The 25677-nt window shown below is 42.2% G+C and overlaps 2 protein-coding genes across 9 annotated transcripts in view; both read left to right on the top strand.

Annotated features, from left to right (window-relative positions):
• Nucleotides 1-1748, top strand: part of PLEKHG4B (pleckstrin homology and RhoGEF domain containing G4B) — a 175054-nt gene extending 173306 nt beyond the window's left edge. For all 3 annotated transcript variants that reach the window (XM_044452637.1, XM_044452660.1, XM_044452628.1), the window contains one exon: nt 1705-1748. The gene's annotated coding sequence lies outside the window, so the exon portion shown is untranslated. The remainder of the gene's footprint in view (nt 1-1704) is intronic.
• Nucleotides 1749-9732: 7984 nt separating this feature from the next.
• The window catches only part of RPRD1A (regulation of nuclear pre-mRNA domain containing 1A), a 31535-nt gene continuing 15590 nt past the window's right edge, over nt 9733-25677 (top strand). For 3 of the 6 annotated variants that reach the window (XR_006416853.1, XM_044452579.1, XM_044452601.1), the window contains exons 1-5: nt 9733-9970; nt 16940-17069; nt 19203-19309; nt 19459-19550; nt 25323-25449. Coding sequence is in view for 5 of the 6 variants with exons in the window: in XM_044452579.1 (XP_044308514.1) it covers nt 9820-9970; nt 16940-17069; nt 19203-19309; nt 19459-19550; nt 25323-25449 (607 nt within the window). In the remaining variant the exon portion in view is untranslated. The remainder of the gene's footprint in view (nt 9971-16939; nt 17070-19202; nt 19310-19458; nt 19551-25322; nt 25450-25677) is intronic. The other 3 variants (XM_044452586.1, XM_044452618.1, XM_044452610.1) reach the window with 1 other exon arrangement.

The raw sequence follows: 25677 nt of genomic DNA, 5'->3' as shown, positions 1-25677 counted from the left end.
TCTGATCCAGCATTCTGTTCACACTGCCCATGGCATACCCACAAGCAGGGCAGGAGTACAGCAGCAGCCTCCTGTCCATGGTCTCCCTCAATTGCTGAACACAGGAGTACTGCCTTAGATTCTGGAGCAAGAGTATAGCCATTAGACCTCATAGTCACTGATCGCCTTATTTTGCATGAATTTGTCCGATTCTCTTTTAAAACCTTCCTTACAGAAGGCCATCACTGCATCCTGTAGAAGTGAATTCCATAGTTTAATTATGCACTGTGTGAAGAACTCCTTTCATTTATCTTTTCTGAATCTGCTTCATGAAATAACCTCAGATTCTAGTAATATGAGAGAGGGAGAAAATGTCTCATTCTCAGACTTCTGGGTGGATGGCAACTTGATGAAGCCGCAGCGATTGTTGCTGCTTTGTGCTTTATCATGTTTAGGTAATTATAAATCGCCCTAAGGGGTGTTTACCTCTCTAAACGACAGGTGAGCTTCAAGACTCTTGGTCTGCAGCTCTGATTTCATCCAGCCTGGTAAAATGGGAAACAGTAAACAAAGATGCCCCCCCCCACACACACTTCTTTTTTCTTTTCCTTTTATCTTTCTTTTAGTTTTTATTATTTTTTTTTATATCATGACATTTTCTTTGCCAAGGGAATAGCACACCAATTTGAAGCAGCTTGAACTCTTCAGGCATTTTTGTTTGCATATTTTGAGGGGGCTCTGAAATGGATAATCTTTTGTTGATAGACGGTGTCTTATTTGCAAAGCTGTTTAATGTCTCTACTCTAGAATGAAGCATTACAAATACTGTAAACTTACCTTGGTATGAAAATACTAGCTGGGTGAATTTTCGTGCTTAATTGTGCTTTTTGAATGAGAAGGAGGACAATGGTGCTTTTCAGACAGCTGAGACATGAGGTTATCATTTTGGTTGTGATCCAGATTTTAAGGCATTTCTGTTTCTCTGCTTGGAAAGGACTTTGAAAAGGGCACTCTTCTACTTAATTTTGCAGCTATAAATTGTCTGATAATTTTATTCGAGAAACCTGGACGTTATAAATTGACCTTGGCTGAAGCTCACTACAGCAGAAGAGACAGTTCTCTCCCCCTTCATCACCATTTTTAAGGGAGTTGCTGATTGTTTGAGCAATGATTTTTGTTGTTGTTTTGGATCTAAACTATACATGATTTGCTCTAAGGACAATTATATCTCCCTGATGGAACTTGGTTTTTTCGGGGATTTCTTGCTGGTTCTGCCCCCCCCCCCACAAGAATAAAAAATTAATAATCCTAACGAACAAAGAACAAATGTGACACACTATGAGAAGAAGACCATTAGCCCCACCTAATGGACCTGGAGAAGATTGGAAATCAAGGCCCTTTGTTATGAAAATTAGAACAATGCCTCTTCTTAGCAAACTAATTCAAACTAATATTTTAATAGAAATAGAATGGACTGAAAATTCTAATACTGATAGGCATGTCATGAATTAAGCTGGCTGGAGCCGGGGATCAGACTAGATGGCCCAGGAGGTCCCTTCTGACTCACTCTGTTTCTATGTTTCTATGATAGAAGGCTGACTAACCAGCATTATCCACTTTTGTCTTTTGTCCTTTTTCTTTCTCTTTCTTATCACTCTTATCTTTCTCTCTCTTTTTTTCTTTCCTTCTTTCTTGACTCTCCTCCCCTAACTCTTCTGCTTTAAGCTGTACTGTCAAATTGTAGTTTACTTATAGGTATGAAGAAATGTGAGAGGAAGAGAAGAGAAGAGAAGAGAAGAGAAGAGAAGAGAAGAGAAGAGAAGAGAAGGAAATCTGAATTGGATGCTGGAAAGCTGATGACAGATCTGAAAAGAGATAGTTGTCTGAGCTCCTTAGATTGAGTTTTAGAGACAGAATGAAGATATTATCAATTAATATTAATGCATTGAATTTTACTTTTAAGAGAATCAAAGCAGTTTTTCATGAGTCTTAAAAATATAGTGTCAGAGAGCCTTTCAGGGAGTATGTCAGAGTTAGGATTTCAGCTGGTTCTGGATGGAGATTACCAGAGCCCTTAACAACTGAAGAACGGAGAAATGGACTGGTGGAGCATGTTGTTTAGAAGATTGTTAGAGGAATGTGTAGCAAGATAAGTGGATCTGAGGTGTTTAGAAAAGATAGGGAAAGCTGCAGAGGATCTGAAGTGATTGGAGGATCTGTTGTTGTACAGATTAAGATGTTTGTGTGTGTTACATTTTTATGGAGTTTTGATGGGTTGATTCTGAGGGCTGATTGTACTGGTTGGATCTGTATGGAATTCCCTGGGCATTTTTGTCTATTTCAGCTTGTTCTGTTTATTATAGTTGTTTTTGCTTTAAAAATAAAGTTACATTTCAGAAAAAAAGAAAAAAAAGTTTCCTTCTCCACTTCCTCTGCACCATGCATAATTTTGTACACCTCTGCATGTCTCCTTATTCATCAATTTTCTAAGTTAAACAATCCCAGATGTTTCATGTACCTGCATCATTTTCCTGCACACCCACCACCAGCTCACCCCAACTCCAAGCCCACGCAGGGTGGCCTGTGACAGAGTCTGCTGCCAGAAGAGAGAGGGAGGGAGCGCAGGGGCAAGCATACCTGCTGCAGCCAATTTCTCTGGACGACACCCCAGAGGCAGGACTGGCCAACACTGGTTGCTTTTTCTTTAGCACCCTGTGCTTAAGAGCCAGGCTGCCCAAAGACAGTGTCTGCCGCTGCCGCTGCCCACATTGTATTCCTGTGCATCCATCACCAGCTCACCTCAACCCTGAGCCCATCCAGGGTGGCCTGTGGCAGAATTTGCTGCCAGGAAAGAGAGGGAGAGAGTGTGAGCCGGGGGGAGTGAGCATGCCAGCTGCAAACAATTTCTTCGGGCATTGGCAGCAATTCTCTGGGAATCTGGGCAAATTTGATCAGATCAATAGGTGAGTTATAATTTTTTTTAGGACAAACTTACAGGGTTGGAGAGAGATGGGGGGCTGGGGGATACAGCCATTGAAGGGTTAGGAAAAGATATAGGGGTGGGGGATTAATGAACCTGCATAGAAGAGGGGTCAGATACCTTACACCTGACCCTCCTTCAGGTTCTTCCCCCAGCCACATGGTGCCAGGTGGCCATATCAACCTGTTCTCCAGCCTGCTGGTGCTGTTACTGAATTCCAGGTCAGTTAAAAATAAGACCGCCTACATCCATGTTTCGATTTTGGATGAGGGTGCTCACCTGGAGTGCTTTAGCTGGGTGGGAGAAGAGGGCAGATTCCCTATCTCACAATTATGCCCACCTGGTTATTTGGTGCAGCACCAGCACCCACATTGGCTAGTGGGTTGGGGTGGGGAATTGACTATAATCTATATGGATTCATTGTCACTCTCCAGGCTCCCTGTCCCTTTGGGGTCAGGTCTTGAGTATTTACACCTGAGGCAGAATGGGATTCAGCTGGCATACTGTGTACCTATTGCACTCCAGCAGTCTCCTTGTCTTTGCTGTTGGAGGCAGTCTCAGACTTGGTGTTGAGAACCCCCAGAATCAACATATTCAATCTTCATGATGAGGCTGTTTTAGCTGGGGTGGCTTAGAACTTCATGGCCACCATGAGAACTATGGGACTGTCTCAGCATGTTATCAGCCCAATGCATGAAAAAGGACACACTCATGACCTGGTTTTCTTGATGTAGCAGGGTGGTGGTGGTTTGGATGTGGGTGATATGACATTGTCATGGACATGGAGGATATGACATTGGATGTGGGGGATATGACACTGTCATTTTCTGGTGAGGTTTGCACTATTAGCCTCATTCCCCCTCCGTAAGTGTGGGGGACTTATTAGATTGGTCCACATCCAGAGACTGATGGATTCACTGGGCTTCCAGAGAACTCTGGGGGGTCACCTGATGGATATGGTGGGCAGTCATATTACCCAAATTGCCCTGTGGAACAGGGAAAGGATTCGGTCAGTTGACACAATCCCACCTAAGCAGAGCGTGTTCAGCTCCATTGTATAGACAAGAACTGAGAGCAATGAAGTAAGAAGAGAGATAGCTAGAGTGTAGGTGGAGAAAATTGTATGAGTCTGACCGAACACTACTTAGAGCACATTATTCCATCTTAGAGCCCATTACTGAGTCTATTTTGTGGAAGTAAAGCTGGCAAAACTTCAGTATTTTGCCAATTGTATTGCTTCCTCATAGTGTTTTGTCCTTCATCATAGTGTTTTGTCCTATTGAGCAGTTTTCGAGTGGTCTGGGGCCTTCTTCAGTCTGGTTCACCAGATGAGCCCCCAGAGTCCTCAATGGCTTGCTGTGACAAATACACTGTACATTTTGAGAAAAAAAATCACTCAAATCTGCCATGAGCTGGATTCCACAACTGCTTCAGTTCAATCTTTGAATGTATAAAGCGCATCGGTTCTTAGTGTGTTTATGGAGGAGTTTCAGTTGTTGCGACACAATGATGGGGGCAAGGTGCTTGGTTTGGTTTGCCCCTCTGCCTGCCCATGTGACCCTTGTCCTTTATGGTTGATTGGAAAATCAAAGGATAAGGTTTGGATCTGGGTCCAGGAGGCTGTCAAGGCCTCTTTAAGAGTGGTTCCAACTTCCCTAAATGAAACTGTGATGAGGCCACTCCTGAAAAAGCCAAACCTGGACCCAGGGTTGATCACCATATACCACCCAGTGGCAAACCTCGCCTTTTGGGCCAAGCTGTTGGGCAGCTTCAGGCACTCCTGGATGAAGCTGATTTTCTAGATCCGTTTCAATCGGGCTGCAGCCTGGAGTTTGGGACAGAGACTGCTTTGGTCAACCTGAATGACAACCTTTGCTGAGAGAGAGACCCTATTGATCCTCTTGGACCTCTCAGTGGCTTTCGACACCAATGACCATGGTGTCCTTCTGGGCAGGTTGGCTGGGTTGGGGGCACTGCTTAGCAGTGGTTCCACTGCTACCTGGCTGATCATGTCCAGAAGGTGGTGCTGGAGACAGTTGCTACTACAGGGCTCTTTTAATAATGTCTTTTTAGATGCCTTAATTTTATTGTATTTAGTGATTTTGTTTGCCTGTCTCACCTGCTCTATGTTAGTGATGCTATTAATTGCTCATTTTTAATGGTAGTTAAATGTTGGCTGCAATTTTATTCCTGTACACTGTCATTTGAGCTGTTTGGTGGTTTATACATGTAAAATAGTTAACTATAAAATAAAATAAAGTAGCTTTGAAAATCCTGTGTAGACAGGTGATGCCCTGTAATTGAATACAAAAAGAATGTAGTTGAATAGGAAACAGGATTTCTTCTGTTTTAGCTGTAGAAGATAAGCAGTAACCCCCTGCATCTGGCTTACATAGCTAACGATTTAAAGTGTTATGCGACTAGGTTCCTTTAAATGTTGGTAAATTTCAGAAGGACTAGGGTTAGGGTTAGGGTTAGGGGGATGAGTGATTGAGGTGACTGGTTGGTGACTGAAAGTGTATGGGCAGCACTTGGAAATGTGTGAGAAGAAAGAAATACAAACTAGTGGTCTGTCAGCAGCTAACACTCAAAGTTGTTAGTCAGCTGCCTGTAGAAACTGAAAAACCAGCCTTCTCATTAGAATGCCACAAATGCTGTGAAAAGCATTTTAAGATTCTAAAGAAGGAAGCAGAATACTATTAACAACTGAGGAGAGTCAAAACCTAATATTGCCAAATATTATAAGGGTAAAAGAGATAGAAGCTGACAGAAACCCGAGGATAGAACTGGTACTGAACCGGTGCCTGGCCGAGGTAATGGGCTGGGTGAGGGCCAATAAACTGAAACTCAATCCAGACAAGACGGAGGTCCTGTTGGTGGATGGTTCGAGCTCCTGGGTAGGTGACTTGGACCTTGTCCTGAATGGGGTTGCACTCCCTCTAAAGGACAGGGTCCGCAGCTTGGGAATGCTCCTCGATCCGGAGCTGTCCTTGGAAGCTCAGGTGACTGCGGTGGCAAGGAGCGCTTTCCTTCAGCTTCGGTTAATCCATCAGCTGCATCCCTACCTGGAGGACGATTGCCTAGCGACAGTGACACATGCATCAGTTACTTCCTGGCAGGATTTCTGTAACGTGCTCTACGTGGGGCTGCCCTTGAAGACAGTCCGGATACTTCAGATGGTGCAAAATAGAGCAGCCAGGTTGCTGACGGGGACTGGGTGTTACTCTCACATAACCCCAGTCCTCTACCAGCTTCACTGGCTTCCCATCAAAGTCCGGGCTCAATTCAAGGTGCTGGTTATCACCTATAAAGCCCCCAATGGCTTGGGACCTGGATACCTAAAGGAACACCTTCTTCCATATTTGCCCTCTTGCCCCCTGAGATCAGCAGCAGAGGCCCTCCTCCAGGAACCCTCCGTGAAAGACATTAGGAGGCAAAGTACCCGGAGGAGGGCTTTCTCTGCGGTGGCACCCCACCTATGGAATGCACTCCCCAGAGAGGTCCACCTGGCACTGTCGTTATTTGTTTTTCGGTGCCAGGCTAAGACCTTTTTATTTAAACAATATTTTAATAACTTTTAATATCATCTATAGGTTTTAATTTGCAGCCAGGGTGAATCTGGATTTTATTTGTATTATTTGTATTATGTTTATTTATATGTAAGCCGTCCCGAGGCTATGCGATGGGATGGCATACAAACATTCTAAATAAATAAATAGAAGGCAAATCTTAAATGGAGATGAATAAAATAAGGGCAGGTCTGAGTATATTCAAAATGGGATGTAGTGACGCAGTGGGTTAAACTGCTGAGCTGCTGGGCTGGTTGATCGAAAGGTCAACAGTTCAAATCTGCACACAGGGTGAGCTCCCGTGCTCTGTCCTGGCTCCTGTCAACCTTGCAGTTTGAAAGCATGCAAATGCAAGTAGATAAAAAGGTACCACTTCAGTGGGGAGGTAATAGCTTTCTGTGCACTTTGGTGTTTAGTCATGCCGGCCCCATGACCACGGAGACTGTCTATGGAGAAATGCTGGCTCCCTCGGCTAGGAAACGGAGATGAGCACCGCCCCCTATAGTCAGGCATGACTGGACTTTAATGTCAAGGAGAAACCTTTATCTTTACCTTTACCTTAAATATATTCAGGAGGGAAAGGAGGATTTGAGAGTAAGGGATGTTTGTGAAGGGAAAGAGAATACCTTGCCAGAAATTATTAATATACCCTATTTTATTTGCTAATGAAATAAGTTAAAGAACATCTTGAAACCAATATATTTCTTGTACAGATGAAGCAGTATTTAGTTTATTGTTAACTCAGCATCATAGGCTGTTTGAATATCAGTGTCTCATCCCCAGGACCACACAGTCCAACAAAGAAGCCTTATAGCCTGGGCATAATATGGTGGAAGAAGTTAATAAGATTGGAATTAATTTCTTGGTGGCAGCATGCATACACAGAGAAAGAGATGGAAATATCAAGAACTTAAAGACACACCACATCCAAACAAAATATAGGAGTGTACTTGTGACATTGTAATTTTTCATCATATGGAACTTGCACCAGCCCTGTGTGCAATAAGCAATTCCATAGAAGCAGCTGTGATCGTCTGTTACCAGGCCGATTATGAAAATTTTCCCTTAACCTAAACATTTATGTGTGGAATAGGATATTTCCCTAATGGAGTAAAACATGTTGGAAGCCATTTCAGCAGAAAGCTTTGTTAGGGGAGGAACAAGGCTCTGTGATCTGCACTTTGCCCACCCTTGACGTCCTGAGAGTTTGGATTGTGCAACACAATCCTATGGACACTAGGCAGACTCCAGGCAGTCATAGGATTTTTCTGGGTAATAGCTCTGACCTTGGAAACTTGTTCTGAGGTCAGCACTGGGACTTCAGACTTGGAATGCTCCCCCCCCCCCACACCCACACACCCTTGTAACTCATGCAAAAAGAACTGAAATGGTTGCAGCTCCAAAGTCAGAAGAATAACCTTGGAGACATCTGGGCATGGGAATGGGAGGAGATAAAGTATTCTGGAAGTACCTTGCACTCCTTCCCTAACATTCAGGATCAAACAGACCAGTGGTGGCGAACCTATTGCATGCTTGCTGCAGCAGGCACACAAAGCCTTCTCTGTTGGCACATGAGCCAAGTGGCTCCAGCATCTCCCCAGCAGCCGAGCATTGGATAACAGCCATGCACATGCTCGGAAAGGAGTGGTGGTGCCAGGTGATGATGTCACAAGCCGTGACTCATTAGCTGTGACTCATCTGAGCTTTCACATGGCTGGTCAGTCCGCTGCCAAGGAGAGAGAGAGGGAGAGGGAGAGGGAGAGGGAGATGCATGCTTGGACTGGCTGTGAGTTGTTTTTTCTAAACTGAAACCTCAGAATTCAGGTTTTATTGCAGAGTTGGCATTTTGCAATAAATAAGTGGGGTTTGGGTTGCAGTTTGGACACTCGCTCTCTAAAACGTTTGCCATCACTGACTTAGACTGTTGAAATTGCTTAAATGTTTTGCACAGCAAGAACAGTGCATAGGTGGCCTCGGGGTTGGCATGCATAGGAGGCCCATAACTCTCAGAGTTCAAAAGGTTATGGGCACCAGGCAGAATTGTTTCTTCAAAGATCTTGAAAAGTCTTGAGGGAATCTGACCATCCTTTTTAAAAATCAGGCAATATTTAAAAACAAATCCTATAAATGCTTTCTTGCATCTTTAAAAATGTTTCGTTTGAAAATTGATGTAGGGTTTCTCCTCCTTCCTTCTTCTCTAAAAAGCAGTAGAGAAGTCCTGGGTTTAATCCAACCAGGGAGCTTTTAGATTACAAATAGTATCTGTCAGGGTGTAGTAGTGTAGCATGCAGTCATTACCAATATGCCATTAGGAATTTTGGAAAAGAGAACAGGAAAATAGTTAACTATAAAATACAGTAGCCTTGAAAATCCCGTGTAGACAGATGATGCACTGTAATTGAATACAAAAAGAATGTAGTTGAATAGAAAACAGGATTTCTTCTATTTTAGCTGTAGAAGGTAAGCAGTAACCCCCTGCATCTGGCTTACATAACTGAAAGGGTATATTTCCCCCTTTGGAAAAGCAAGTGAAAGTCAGAAACAAAGGGTGCATGTGTTCAACACTTCAGATCTGATTCATTCTGCATTTTCATTCCAGTGCTGCGTTCAAGCATCTAGTTCATGTACTTTGGGAGAGGAGGTGGAAACTACAGGGGAGAGACCATAGGTTGTATCCTGCCCACCGCAGTCGCCTCACTTTCCCTCCCAGAATCCCCAATCCTGACTCCGATTTTGGGCTCCCAACCCAGGCAACTAGTAGAGTTCTTTCCATATCAAACGTGCAAGGCGGGAGGTGAAACACGCTTGGAGCTGTTTCCAATGTTGGAAATGGGAATCGAGTGGCCACACAATCGCTCTTTGCTACCCCAATCCTTTATGAATTTGCCTACTAGCTTCTTAAAACTGTCCAGTTTAGCTGATGTATCGCGGCCGCAAAATCCATTATTTAACCATATGTTCTCTGAAGAAGTACTTCCTTATTTGTCCCGAATCTCTTATTATTTTGGCCTTAGACTCCGAGCTCTAGAATTTCGGAAAGGGAAACTTCCCTGCTCAAAAACACCATCAGGAAACTGTCAGACCACACCGCTCCCTACAGGCCTAGAGGATCTGAAACGGGACTCGATGCGTCCGGCCCTGCAAGATGATGTCACTGAAGGGGCGTTGTCCTGCGGCTGTTGTGATGGTGACGTCGCCGCCGCTGCCATTTTGTCTTATGTGCGTTTGCGCGGCGAGGTTTGATGCTGCCTCAGCTAGTTGGGTAAGAAGCCAGGAAGAAAGAGGAAAGTAATGTCGGCTTTCTCGGAGTCGGCACTGGAGCGGAAGCTGTCGGAGCTGAGCAATTCTCAGCAGAGCGTGCAGACACTGAGCCTGTGGCTCATCCACCACCGAAAACACTCGCCACTCATCGTCACCGTCTGGGAGCGTGAACTGCGCAAAGGTGAGGGGAAGGCAAGGCAGGCCGGCCGGCCTGCCGGCCGACCGACCGACCGACCCAGGACGGGCCGACTTTCATCGGCTACGGCGGCGCTGCCACCTTCTAGGGTGAGGTTAGGATTCTTGCCTGAAAGGGAGCGAAACCAGGAAGCGCTCTTGGCGCCGTGGGTTCGGCGAATGCGTCGCCTCGAGCACTGTCGCCGCGGCCTACGTGGCAACGCGGAGCGCGCACTCCAGGAGGGAGCTGCGAAGATGTGAGCGATGGATGGACGGACCCACCCGTCGACCGACCGACACCGGCGCGCCAGCATTCTGTGGCTTTTCTTTCCGAGACGGCAGGGGAACACACACACACGGTTGTGAGGAGGGGGCAGAGAAGGTTGCTTCGGAACATGGGGCGGCGAAATACCTTAAAGGCTTTTGTGCCGCCCCCCCCCCCGCGCTTTGGTTTCAATCCTAATGGAGTAGCCCATCTGAATGTGCTATAGCGGAGTATATGCTTGCCATTTCTTGTGGCGTATGCTCTTATGCGTTGGTCCAGCCTTCCCTAATCTCGTATTCTCAGGAAGGGGTGGACTGCAAACCCCACTGTCCCTAGCCAACGTGCTGGTGTGATAGGAATTGTAGACCATCATTTAGAAGGTTACACGTTGTTCAAAACGACTAGTGTATTTCATCACCACAGTTGGAGCTTTCTTGGACTCTTAAGAGCTCATGTCTTGAGCGAACAAGTAGTATATGCTGCCGTGGTAGTACCTGGGAGAAAAGTTGCGTGTGAGCCAACAACAAACATACATATGATCTGGACCATGGGTCCTCTACAGCCCAGGGGCCGGATCCGGCCTGTCATGCCCATTTGGACCCACCGCGCCTGCTGCCACCCACCTTGCCCTGTGTGTGGGGAGGCAGCAATTAGCTTGCTCATAGAAAACGATCTCCTAGCGAGCAAGATGCTGCCTCGTGTGCCCGCCTCACAGAGTGTACCTGCCCATGCCCATGCCCCAGCTCACCTTGCCTCAGTGCGCGCCCCGCCCCTGTCTCATCACTCGTGCCCACACGCGCCGGCCCCACCCTCATGCACAGCCGGTGCCACCTTTCCAGCCCACGCCCAGCACCTTTCAGCTGGCCCCCTGATGGAAAAGTTTGAGTACCCCTGATCTGGACAGTGTAGTTTTACATTGAGGCAGAGCCCTTTATTATTTTCTCAGAAAATAGGACAGTTGATTTTAATAGGACTTACTCTACAGCCTTAATGCCCAGAAGTAGACTTGGAGGATTCACCCAATTGAAAGGGTTGTAGGATTGTTGTACAAGGGTTGTAGTGTGCAAAGGTGCAGTAAATTGACTGGTGGGTTCTGGATAAAACTGAATCCATTGTAGGTGATCTTAACTGATGTATATGAGTTAAATTTCCTATTGAGGATGGACTTCTTATGTCATTTCCATATAGTAAGGAGAGAATTGAGAATGTGTATAATTCAGTACATTCACAATGTAGGAAGTTGAAATAAAGAAAATAGTGATTTCTTTTACTATGTAATTAGTATAATTTTATTCAGCTGTGACTGTATAAGTATTGTGTGGAATGAAATGAACACTCATGTAGTAGCTTTTATAAATGCATGCAGCAATTCAGTTTATGCAACCTCTAATCTTATAAAACAGGGTGGGCAACTTGTGTGTTGTACACTAAACACCTTGAAGGTCACATCTGCCCCAGTGACAAGAGATGGTGGGAGCTGTAAGCCAAAACATTTAGTGGGCTACAGGGTTTCCACCTCTGCCTTATAGAAAGGTCATAAAAATTCTTGAGGTGGCATAAAGTGAATTGATTTGAACACTTCAGATAAGGCAATATAATCTTCCCATCTTGCAGATGGGGATGCTGAGAATAGTGACTTGCTAAAAGTCACCCAGTGAATTGAGTTCACAAATTTTGTCTGACCTTCATATCCAAGCCAACATTTTCCAGGATTCTGCCTCTTTCTGTTCCTATCAATCCTAGATACTGCTCCAAAGTGTCCTGTTATATTTAGTTCATAGGATTTAGCTTTGGTCCCTGATTTTTGTTGTACCTCTGAGAGGTTAGGAATAATTCCATACTTTGTTGTCTTGAAATTTGGACATTTGGAGAGTAATTTAGGTGGAGGGAGCTATTGTGCTGTCCTCTGAACACTTTGACCACCTGTTGGCCAAATGGCCAGCTTAAGTGTTCCTCTCAGAAACTGGAAGAGCTCATGCGAATAGCAAGCCATTTTGCCTTCTTTCTTTAGACTGGAGATAGGAATGTTTCCTGCTATTGCACTGAGCCCTTTGAAGCTTAGAACAACTGTAGTGGTGATTCCCAGCCCAGCTCCCAGCCTAGACAATCACTTTTGCCAATGGTCAATGGAACTTGTTGAGTTGAACGTAATTTTATGGATGGGATGAGATTAGATCTGGGGTGTTCTGGCTCACACCAAAAATGGTCTGTATTCCTCAAATGCTTATGCACTAATCCACTTTTTTTAGTGTTTGAAGTGTCACAAGACTGTTTTTTGCCATAATATGTGACACAAAAACATCTGCTTATCATACTTGGTTCCCAGGTGACTGGAAAAGGAAACTTCCCAGGGAGTTCAAGAGTAGTGAAAATACTACAAGGAGTCCCTGAAGAGTTTCTGTTGCCTGTAGTCCCTTGTGATGCTCAGAATTAGAAGCATAACTAGATCTTCCGGTTGTATATGAGTTCAATTTTATTCAAGCCAGTCACTTGAGCAATATGTGCTCTGGTTGTATGGGCTTCATTGTCAACATAGATCATGCAGTCAACCAGCAGTGAAGGTTATTTTGTATTCTCAGTCTTTTTTAAGGTTGAGACTGAAAAGAACTAGCAGGGATAACATCATTAAAGAACTATTAAAATTTAGTGGCAATTTCTGTGTTGAATTACTTAAAAATGAAACATAAGCGCAGCTGGTTAGAATGATCTCATAAAGGTAAATTGCTAAATTCAGTTAGGCTAATCAAGGACTTCACTGTTCTGATGCATTACTCCTCCCCCTTCCCTCCTCCCCCATATCAATGGAAAATGTGAATAGATCAAAATGGATCTTGACAGAAGAACCATAATATATTTGTTCTGAATTTTGTTCTAACAAAATTATTTTTTAAAACTATGGCTTTAAACATGGTTTACTCAGACATGAAAAATCTGTTTATTATAGCAGCAGAACTATGAATGTTAATGTTCTATTGTGCGATGGGCTCAATTAGAGCTATGCAGTAAAAGTAAATCAACATTATACTTTTTCTTAGTTATACAACTAATTACATAGTTATTCACAATGACCATTGTCTAGTTTTTTTATATTTTTTGGATTGTATCAGCGCACACTCACAACTAGAGTTAAGAGATTAAGTAGTGTAACTGCTTTTCTGGGAAACTTTGGCCAACATACAGCTTGATGCAGACAAAATTATAAGGAAAAGGTGAGGAAATTCAGAGAAAGGCTTTTGGGAGTCAGAGAAAGAAAGGTTTGGTTCTCATGGAAAGATGTATTGTCTGAGTACTTGAAAATGTTATTATGAAGGATGTGAATTAAATCACTCACCACTGCATTCTCTTCTTAGCAGAAATGGTCAGTGTGTATTTTTTCTCACTGACCAAGAACAATAGGCACAATCTATTAATAAACATTTTAAAAGTTAATTTTGCATCAGAGAGTTGTTTAACTTAGGGTTATGAAGGCACTATTCAAAACAGAGAAGCATTCTGGAATCTATAAAATAATTAAGTGTTATGCTTCTGCCAACGTAATGGATAAGCAGAGTCCAGGAGATTGTGTTGAGCACTGTTATTATTCTCCTTCTACTCTCTGTAGATTTTTTAAATTGAAGAACCATTATAAATATGTCTTCATATTCAGTAGGGTAGGTTGGCTATTCTCAAGTTGGTGTGTTCCAATTTTGAACTATAACTCCCAGAATTTCTTAACATTGGTCATTGCGGTTGGGGCTGATAAATGACTGGAAGATAACAGCTTGCTTACCCATCTTCAGGGATTAGATGTAGACATTTCTGTGTAAAATAACAGATATACAGGATGTTGAATTCAGTTACTCCCTCCCCCGATACTGAAAATGTATTTTAATCAATTTCCAAATTCATAAGGTACAAATATACAGTTTTGGGGAAATTGCATTGTTCTTGCTGTACCGCAAAACCCATTGCTTGCCATAAATATTAGAGACCACCGCTATGATACAATTATCCTGGCAGAGCCTTGGCCTCTTTTCCCCTGTAAGTGCTGCAGTTAGGCAAAATATGTAACTATTATTTTTTTTAAATCACAGCATGAATTTTACCTTCTTTTAGGAGGATACATTTTGCTTCTTTGCCCTAGAAATAATTGCATTTTAGGAATTAAGATGTTCAGTTTCAGTGAATTACAAGTATTGGACCAGGGAAAGTAGAAAACTGGGGAAGAGATGCAGAAAGCATCTGCTGGTGGTAAGAAAACCAGAATAGTTCTAAATAAAATCACTGCAATTAAATTATACCCATAGCAGGATTTATGTGAGGTAGATTGGGCTGAGAGTCTGTGACTGCCTCAAAGTCACCATGGTTGAGTAGGGATTAGAACCCAAATCTCAGTTCCTCTCCTTCTAACTGTTACACCAAGTGCTGACTTAGTTTTGAAACACTTTGTCTGGGCATCGAATCCTAACATAGGGAAACTCTAGAGCCTTTGATAGGTGGAGTCTTTTTCTCATTGTACTACCAAATTACATTCTGTGTTTCCTGTTGCTATGCTACAGTTTGCTTGTACCTGCCAGGGTTCATAGGAAGTATGACTTTATGTAACTAGATAACTTTAGTAGATGTAACTACTTTTGCTGAAAGGCAAATCTGAAATGTGATGCTGGACTTTTTGCCTTTTGGTTATTTTGTTCTGCAAAATGCTAACTCAACTCTTATGCTAATGAACATCTACCTGAAACTGCTGGGAGAGGTCCTTTGGAAGACATGTTATGCAGTGTAGTCAGTGTGCAGATGACATTCAACTCCCACTTTTCCATCATGCTTCAGATGGAGATTCTGATTTGGTATCAGTGATTGACTAGATGTGGGCAAATAAATAGCAGTTTAACCAAGAGAAGAAAATAGCAGTGCTCTTTGGTTAGGAGGGAAGCTTATTGAGGATGGGGATACAAACTGCACTGGCTAAATTCCTCTTGAATGTACGTTTGTGGTTGCATATTGATTTATGAATAAAACAAAAGTTTCTTATAAAATTAGTAAAAAAGCATCAAAACAATACATATACAATAACTTAAAATAATAAAATTGTGGTGTGATAATATCCAAGAGTAAGGCTAAAGGGAATCAGCTTAAAAACAGGGATATAAAAAAAAATTGGTGTAAGCCTATGCTTGTAGGAAAAGTCCTGCAACTTACACCATATCAAAGCCAATTCCGAGCGATTCTCTAAGTTTTAAGACTTCTTTCTGTCTAAACATGCATAGAATCATACCCTTAGCTACATTAAAAGTAGGGAATGAAAAGCCCTTAGCTGCATGTCTGGAAATTAAATAACGGAAAACCAGTATGGCCTCCAAGCAGCATCTGGAGGGCCATATGATCAGATTCGCACCCCCAATAGTTGCTGCAGAAAGAACTGTCAGCTGCTTTAATGAAGCTGAGAAGGGTTTTAGGAGATGTTCTATGGGAAGGGGAGGAGACTACCACCACCAAAATGTGATGTATACAATGCCCTTATGGCACCTTAGCTTCCTCCCCACCCCCTTCCCAAGCACTGCAGTTAGATATGTGAGATCAGTTGCCTCTGTATTTCTCCCACTCTGCATAGAATGCCTGTAATGCACTGAGTTCTGAAGGTTAGAGGGAGTCCCATTGGATTGTGCTTTTCATCTCTCTAGGGAGGGAATTCCACATTCTGAGTAGCACAGTGGAAGGTCCCTGTTTTGTGCCCCAATCAACTGCAGGGCCTCTAAATGTAGTACACAGTGGAAAAAGGCAAGATATCCAGGTCCCAGAACCATTTAGGGCTTTGTAGGTTAAAATCAGCTGTCTTTATTATGCCTGGAAATGAGTGCAAATGAAACACATCTGGCATAATATGATGGGTGAGACAGACCCTGAAAACCAGTCTCCATCAGATGAAGTTCAGAGCTTCAAGTTCAGCATTACATACAGTGCATTACAGTAATCTAGTCTGGATGTGTTCCATTATTGCAACCAGACACTGGCTTACAAATGTACTGCTTCCTCAGCAGCAAATGAAAAGGAGAGTTTGGTATCACCTGTGTACTGATGACATCAAACCTCAATTATCTTTTCCAGTGGGTAGTTAAATAGGATAGATGATAGAACCATGAGGGACACATCAGCCAATGAACAAGTGGTCAAGACATTTATTTGATTTCTTTTTCAATGATATTTAGGTACTGTTAGAAAATTGCAGTTCAAGCAGATCTTTGGCCTTTCTGGCAAATGATATGTTCACCTTTAATGCTTTTTATTTACAGCATTCTTTTGTTGTTGGTTTACAATTGCTTTAAACTCCTGATGTACACTGACTTGAGTGTGTTAGAATTAAAGCAAAAGGGTGGGATATAAATATTGTAATAAAGGAAACTTCTATTTAGAAGTGATAGGCTTTTTAGCACAAATGCCAGTGTAGCTTGTTTCAGATACCAGACCACTCAAGCAAGCATTTTTAAGGCACTGCATATATGTAACTATAAGAACAGAGTGTAGAGAGAGTGATGTCTGTGGTGTAAAGCACATAGCTAGCATATTGAACTAAAATTGATGTTGAGATAACAGGGCTTAAATAGTTGTTTACATATAAAACTTAAAAGTTTGCTTTCCAGAAATTGCTACTTCATACAGCAATATGAATTCAAAAAAGTGAGAAAAATGCAAATTGCTAGTTAGATTCTTAACACATCTCCTTTTTTTTTAAAGCAAAACCAAACAGAAAGCTGACATTTTTGTATCTTGCCAATGATGTTATTCAAAACAGCAAAAGAAAAGGACCAGAATTTACGAAAGACTTTGCACCTGTCATAGTAGAAGCATTTAAGCATGTTTCCAGGTAAAGTAAAACTTGTTTTTCAATGTATCTCAGGAAAACTCTGAACTGATGCTTATTTTCTGGCCTACATTAATGGAAGCTTGATTTGACATGTGTATTTGACATAGGTTAAGTGCACAGAAGGAAAAGGGGTTTTTTACATGTATTTAATATGTGAAAAGTTTTTCAAATAGTCAAATGTTTGTTTATTATTAAAGTTTACACACACACACACACACACACACACTTCTCCCAGTGCATTGTTCTCAGAATGGTTTACAAACTTATTGAACTAGCATATTTGAGGTAGGATTAAAAAGTCAAAATTGGGTTTAATTTTTATATCAATAACATTTGAAAGATTACTTGAATATTACTTTTATTGGCATACTTTCAAAAATTTAAGACATGGCAATAAAAATGATTTAGCATATCTGCAAAGCTGTATCCATACATTCGTGTTTCCTAGGAGTAGTAACCTGAAAAACAGGGTGCAGCCCTGTCAAGTGTGCATTCAGTTATTGGAAGCCACTGATCATCCAGTGCAGGATGGGAGGAGGGGTGGGGGTTGTCTTTGCTTCTTTCTCTGCCAACCCTGCAAGTTTTGCTAGACAGGTGTTGAAGTTTGTCTAATAAGAGCTTTTGGAGGGGTGGGAAGGAGGCTGGAAGAGGCACAGGATAATTCAGATTCTAGCCTTGCCTGTATGCTCCCCCCACCCCCGGAAAGATCCCCTTTCCCTGCTGTCCAACTTGATTTTTTCTGACTTTGAAGTGGCAGCCAACACAGCGCCAGCTCTGAGGGAGAGGGTGTCATGTTGCTAAATCCTGCTTTCAAGGTCAGAGTGCTCTTTCTGACCTTGGAGGCAGTTTATGAGCAATGCTATGGACCCTGGAACCATAGGATTGCTCTCTTAGTTGATTCTACATTTGACTGGTATTGTATCATAACAGTTGTCCAGTTATTTGTGTGTTATGACTTAATTATGTTAGTACATATATTAATGGGGAACTTCAGAAGTATGTTTGGAATATTTTTACTTGACACCAATGATGTCTCTTCTTAATGTATTAGACTATTGAGGAAAGGGTTGAGGGTTAAGTTAAATTGAGGGTTGTGACTCACAATTGATTCCCTGTCAGGAAAGTGCCCATTATGATTATCCCTTTCCCTTCCTTTTGTGGGAGGGGTATGTGAAGTGTTTCTGAGAAAACCTTGGAAGTACAGTGGTACTTGGCTCACGAAATTAATCCATTCCAGGACTCTGGTCGTGATCCAAATTGGTCGTGAGCCAAGTTAAATTTTCCCATAAGGTTCAATGTAAAAAAGGTTAATCCATTCTGTAACTATTTTTTTTTTTTAATCAGAAAAATGAAGCAAAGTGACAAAGAACAACAAAGATTGCAGCCATCTCCCCTGCCACCTCAAGCATGAGGGCAGCCATCTCCCTGCCCCCCAAGCATGACCACAATTGCACCTGGCATTCCGGCACACTTGGGTGGGGGGAGACAGGCGCGAATGTGCTGGGGGTGGTGGAGATGGCCGAGATCACAGACGCTCGTGTAGGAAAGACAGGCGCAATCTCGGCCATCTCCCCACTCGGGGGGTGGAGAGATGGCCGTGATTGCGGTCACCACCCAATGTGGAGTTTGCAACCTGAGTCAAAATGTTTATGCAATTTTTGTGCGCGACCCAATTTGGTTGTGAACTGAAGGGTTTGTGAGCCAAGGTACCACTGTATTATGACAATCATCTTTCTCTATACATTTTGATGAGAATAAAATCCCACCCACCCCAAATCATTGGTTTGTTATGCTTTACAGCAAGCTTCCCCACTTGGTGTCTTTCAGCTATTTGAACAAGCTCCCTATCAGCTATAGCCAGCATGACCAACAGCATCTTTTGTGAATTAAGTTCAAGGAGGCTGTTTTGCAGGTTTTAATACAGCAATCTTTTCAGTAATTAAAGCAGGACTGTTGTTTCTGGGTGAACTGGGAGAAGTGATTTATTTGCCTGTTTCTTGATGAAAATGCAGATAACAGTTTATTGAAACATGAGATATAATTTCACACAGGCTTCTGTTTTGAGTTATAGCTCCTGTTCACTTTGATTATCATTTGTATTAATGATAATCTTGCTTTTACTTCCTACAACAGTGAAACTGATGAGAGTTGTAAGAAGCACCTTGGCCGAGTGCTATCTATTTGGGAAGAACGGTCTGTTTATGAAAATGATGTACTGGAACAACTTAGGCATGCTTTATGTAAGTTTACTTATTTTCTAACCCACCCAATTAGACATACTGCTTCCTGGGTGGGATAAAGCAACAAATTTCATCTTGTGCATATTTCATTTTTGTAATACACAATCCTTCCCAAATCATTTTGGATCCTAAATCTCTCTGATTTTTAGATGGTGAGAAAAACCCAAGAAAACGCACATATGAACAGATAAAGGTTGAAGACAACTGCTCAGCTCAAAGCTCTCCGTGTGATCCCCCACAGGTAGAAAGTTTGTAAAATACTTACTGTGTTGGAGTCTTGCTTCCAGATGTTCATTGATACTTAGTATTACACTATATACAGTATATCACAGAAGTGATTACACCCCTCACATTTTGTAAATATTTTACTATATCTTTTCACGTGACAACACTGAAGAAATGACACTTTGCTACAATATAAAGTAGTGAGTATAGAGCTTGTATAACAGTGTAAATTTGCTGTCCCCTCAACATAACACACAGCCATTAACGTCTAAACCACTGGCAACAAAAGTGAGTACACCCCTAAGTGAAACTGTCCAAATTGGGCCCAAAGTGTCAATATTTTGTGTGACCACCATTATTTTCCAGCACTGCCTTAACCCTCTTGGGCATGGAGTTCACCAGAGCTTCACAGGTTGCCACTGGAGTCCTCTTCCACTCCTCCATGACGACATCACGGGGCTGGTGGATGTTAGAGACCTTGCACTCCTCCACCTTCCATTTCAAGATGCCCCACAGATGCTCAATAGGGTTTAGGTCTGGAGACATGCTTGGCCAGTCCATCACCTTTACCCTCAGCTTCTTCAGCAAGGCAGTGGTCGTCTTGGAGGTGTGTTTGGGGTCGTTATCATGCTGGAATACTGCCCTGAGACCCAATCTCCGAAGGGAGGGGATCATGCTCTGCTTCAGTATGTCACAGTACATGCTGGCATTCATGGTTCCCTCAATGAACTGTAGCTCCCCAGTGCCGGCAGCACTCATGCAGCCCCAGACCATGACACTCCCACCACCATGCTTGACTGTAGGCAAGACACACTTGTCTTTGTACTCCTCACCTGGTTGTCACCACACATGCTTGACACCATCTGAATCAAATAAGTTTATCTTGGTCTCATCAGACCATAGGGCATCGTTCCACTAATCTGTGTCCTTAATCTGCTTGTCTTCAGCAAACTGTTTGCGGGCTTTCTTATGCATCTTTAGAAGAGACTTCCTTTTGGGACGACAGCCCTGCAAACCAATTTGATGCAGTGTGTGGTGTATGGTCTGAGCACTGACAGGCTGACCCACCACCCCTTCAACCTCTGCAGCAATGCTGGCAGCACTCATATGTCTATTTCCCAAAGCCAACCTCTGGATATGACGCTAAGCGCATGCACTCAACTTCTTTGGTCTACCATGGCGAGGCCTGTTCTGAGTGGAACCTGTCCTGTTAAACTGCTGTATGGTTTTGGCCACCGTGCTGCAGTTTAGTATCAGCGTCTTGGCAATCTTCTTATAGCCTAGGCCATCTTTATGTAGAGCAACAATTCTTTTTTTCAGATCCTCAGAGAGTTCTTTGCCATGAGGTGCCATGTTGAACTTCCAGTGACCAATATGAGAGTGAGAGCAGTAACACCAAATTTAAGACACCTGCTCCCCATTCACACCTGAGACCTTGTAACACTTAATGAGTCACATGACACTGGGGAGGGAAAATGGCTAACAATGCCCAATTTGAACAGTTTCACTTAGGGGTGTACTCACTTTTGTTGCCAGCAGTTTACACATTAATGGCCAAGCATGTCTCCAGACCTAAACCCTATCAAGCATCTGTGGGGCATCCTGAAATGGAAGGTGGAGGAGCGCAAGGTCTCTAACATCCACCAGCCCCATGATGTCGTCATGGAGGAGTGGAAGAGGACTCCAGTGGCAACCTGTGAAGCTCTGGTGAACTCCGTGCTCAAGAGGATTAAGGCAGTGCTGGAAAATAATGGTGGTCACACAAAATATTGACACTTTGGGCCCAATTTGGACAGTTTCATTTAGGGGTGTACTCACTTTTGTTGCCAGTGGTTTAGACATTAATGGCTGTGTGTTGAGTTATTTTGAGGGGACAGCAAATTTACACTGTTATACAAGCTGTATACTCACTACTTTGCATTGTAGCAAAGTGTCATTTCTTCAGTGTTGTCACGTGAAAAGATATAAAGATTTACAAAATGTGAGGGGTGTACTCACTTCTGTGATACACTGTATGTTGAATTTTTTTCTTCAAGGGCTGATATGTATGTGCAATATCCCACTGTGCTGAGATTCTGAATGCAGATGGTCAGTAGTAATTTCTTTGTGGTGATGACTTTTTTGGTCATCAAACCTTTCTGAAGAATTTTTCCCCCCCACGGAACCCTAACTCTATCCCTGATTTTTACTAAGCATTGTGAACCTACAATGTTCTTCCTTCTTTCATCTGCTCCTGCTGCCTGAGTGCTTTGTATAACATAGTAGGTTTGGAAATAAAGAGAAAACATTTTAAATATAATGAATGAATAAAGTAAGTATATGCTAATATCCCAAATGAATCTTTTTGATTATTCCCAACACTACACAATAGAGCCCTAGCAACCAAATGATGGGATGCATTTCCTTGTTTGTTGTTTGGATACCAACTGATAATAGACTAGTTGGCCTCGTGTGGTTTCATTTTAAAATCAGTTTTAAATTTGATTTTTGAAATTTTTTGCAGAACCCCTACTTGGCTTTTGTGAACCCTAGGGTTCCATGGAACACATTTTGGGAACCACTGCAGTAGATGATACTAGTTCAGTCTACATGTATCGTTGGGTACCTGTTCCTAACTTTATTATATACGAGGGGCATTCAATGTATTCTCGGTATCAGCATGAAGAAAAAGGAATAATAAATTAAAATAATTCTTATTTTTCAATGTAATCCCCCATAACTTCAACACACTTATTACATCTAGAAATTAACTTTTCAATTCCCTGTAAAAAATACCCTTCCTCCTTGTCTAAAAAATGTGCGTTACTTGCCGCCTTGAGCCCTTCATCGTCAGAAAATCGCTTGCCACTTTTTTTTTTTTTTTTTAATTCAGGAATAGGTAGTAGTCACTGGGGGCTAGGTCCGGGCTATAGGGTGGGTGGTTTATTTCTTTGAAACCACAGTCTCGCACAGCAGCCTTCGAAACACATGTCGTGTGAACGGGTGGGTTGTCGTGAAGATGCAACACACCTGCGGTCAGTTTTCCCCACCTTTTTTCTTTAATTGCTTCTTTAATTAACAGAGTGGTTGTGTAACATGCTGCATTTATGGTTTCACCTTTTTTCTTGTACTCGATCAATAAAATTCCCTTTGAGTCCCAAAACACTGTGGCCATGATTTTTCCGGCTGATGGAGTGACTTTGAATTTCTTTGGAGGGTGAGCACCTTTTTTTGCCACTGCATGGACTCCTGCTTACTTTGAGGGTCATAGTGATGAACCAAGTTTCATCTCCAGTAACAATCTGGTTGAAAATACTCGATGGATCTTCACCACAGAGCTCTAAAAACTCCCTACAGCACTCGACTCGCACTTGTTTCTGAGGCGCCATGAGCATTCACGGCACCCATCTTGCACAGACCTTTGAAAGGTTAAGATGGTCATGAAAAATAGCAAATATGGTACCAACGGATAGGTTTGTCATCTCTGCTAACATTTTGATTTTTATTTGGGCATCTTCCAATACAAGTTTCTCTTTTTTCACATTTTCTTTCGTAGTGGCAGTAACTGACCTGCCCGAGCGAGGGTCATCTTCATTGCTTTCTCTGCCCCTTTTAAATTCACTTGCCCACTTTTGAACAGTAGATAATGAAGGTGCAGTGTCCTGGTAAATGGCCACCATCTCTTCTTGAATGATTTTTTGACTTTTTCCTTGTTTTGTAAGGAACTTAATCACAGCGCAGTGCTCGATTTTCTTCAGCATTGTTGTGTCAGTCATCATGGTCGTCTTTCACTGAGGATTACTAGGGAACTAATGATCACACTTATTTGATATTTTGCATGTATACTCTCAGATTAGCTAATGAAATAATTAAATTACCCACATCAGTAGCAAATCAACCCAATACCAAGAATACATTGAATGACCCTCATATCTAAGCTTTTACAATATAAATGTATAGGTAAAGATGCATTTTACTTCTAGGTAAAAAGCAGGAGAAATAAAATGTGAAATTGTCACTGTAGCTTAAATATGAATATATTCAGTCGCTGGAATAAATTTAAGGAAATTAATAGCTGCTTTGGGCTGAAATTCTAAGCACAATTAAGGGAATGTTCAGCTGAAAATCAGGGATATTTAGTTTTTTTCAAGTCATTGACTGTGAATCCTCATGGCTAGTTAAAGTATAGCATTTTGATGTGCTTTCTTAATGATTGCCATGGACTAGATCTAGCATAAATAGATTTTCATGGAAGCAGAAGCCAACACAGTTGCTTTGTAGGAATTGGTTAATATTTTTGGCAATTAAATGTTAGGTCCTAAGTGAGATCACCATCATTAGATGTTCTGTTTATGAACATTGGAACATTGGAAGCCTACCTATAGCTAAAACAGAAGTGCATAGACACAAAAGAGGGGCATGAGCAGATTTAGGGGGACCTGAAGTTTACAGAAGTAATGCCGGGGGGAAACCTTTGAGGAACCCCTACAGAACTATAGATACAGGTATCTACCTAAGGACTCAGTGGCACAGAATGTTGAGAGGCTAGGTGGAATAAAACTGTCAGTGATGATGAAATGGAGTTGCTTGAATGGGAGGAGGGAGGGAGGGGCTCATAGATGTAGACAAGTGGTAGAGGGAACTGTAGTTGTCTAGATGGATTACTTCCTGACTTATACTAAGAAGCTATTATATTCTCTGGGTTGGAAGGGAGAGCAGTCTATGGAAATATGTGATGAAATGCAAGATGTTAATATAGCAGGGTTTAGGGACCAGATTATTCATCCCTGTGCCACCTTGAGGAAAGCAACAAAGAGAAGAGAAGAGATCCTGCTCTTTCTAGCCCAGATTTTATTAAGCCTTGACTTTTTTAAAAGCAGCTACCCATTAATACACATTCCAAAGAAAATATAGTTCATTTTCCATGTTGTAAGTTGGAGAGTGTTGTAGTTAGGAGGGAGTGGCTTGTATCATTTCTGCAGTATTATTTGCCTTAAATATTGCAGTTTAGTTGATAGTAAACACTGTAGGAACAATTCTGCAGTCTTGCTCAGAGGTATTAGATCCTTGTTACGTATTAGACTGAAGCTACAACATAAGAGTGCAACCACCACTTTGCAGTTATCCACTGTTTTTATTTACACATTGCAAGCTGAGCTGAGAGAAATATACAGGCAGTTCCCGAGTTACAAACAAATTGCACTTATGAACAAAGCCTGTTACTTAAAAAAAAATACTGGGAAAATTGTCATTACCATAGAGAGGAAGCAAAAGAGGAGGAGAGAAGGAAAGCCTCCACAGCATGTCTTGCTGCCCTGCCCATCTGAAGAGACAAATCTTTCCGGTATTTCCTTGCTGCAAAGAGGAGGCACTGATGAGTTTGAGTGAGGAAGGGGGTTTGAGATATTAATAGTTTCTTCACTTTCATGTCTATAGGTGATTCGACTTACATACAAATTCAACTGAAAGAAAAATGTCTATTTTCTCAAACAGAACTTGTTCACAACCTGGGGACTGCCTGTATAGCAACCCTACCGTGAACAGCACGCAACTGTTAAAACTTTATTGCTGGTTGGAGGACTCTCCTGAGTGAGAGAGTTGCACTTTTAAATGTTAAAAAGTATACAAGTTAGTTGCTCATACCCTTAATGGTGACTTCATTTTTCCCCACTCCCTTCAGATGACACACACACTTTTGTTAAAGATCCCATTTGGATCTGTCTAATTCTTAAAATCAGTACTCCTTTGTTGTCCTTTGTATCCTATATTGATACCTGGTTTTTACTTAAAGTAATGTACTTTTTTTCAGACCATGGATCTCATAAGAGCATTACAGGAATTAGAAAATGCAGCCACTGGGGATGCAGCAGTTCATCAGAGGATAGCTTCATTACCTGTAGAAGTCCAAGATGTGTCCTTGCTTGACAGAATAACAGGTAAGGGAAGTTATGCCATAACTGAAATGTTAGGACTTAACAAGTCATGAACCTACCTATATACTACAATATACATCATCTAAGGCTTTTCTCCAGGTGCCTTCACCAAGAAAGGCTGAGAACAAGGGAGAGGGCCATCTTGATGGTTTGTCCCAAATATGAAATGTACTCCGCAGTGAGGCCCACCGGGTACCAACATGGTTATCTTTTTAGCTCCAGGTTAAGACC

Source organism: Varanus komodoensis, unplaced genomic scaffold (genome assembly GCF_004798865.1).
Source record: "Varanus komodoensis strain SLA01 unplaced genomic scaffold, ASM479886v1 scaffold10, whole genome shotgun sequence".
NCBI lineage: Eukaryota > Metazoa > Chordata > Lepidosauria > Squamata > Varanidae > Varanus > Varanus komodoensis.
The sequence above is the reverse complement of the archived record's forward strand: the minus strand, read 5'-3'. Positions and strand labels throughout refer to the sequence as shown.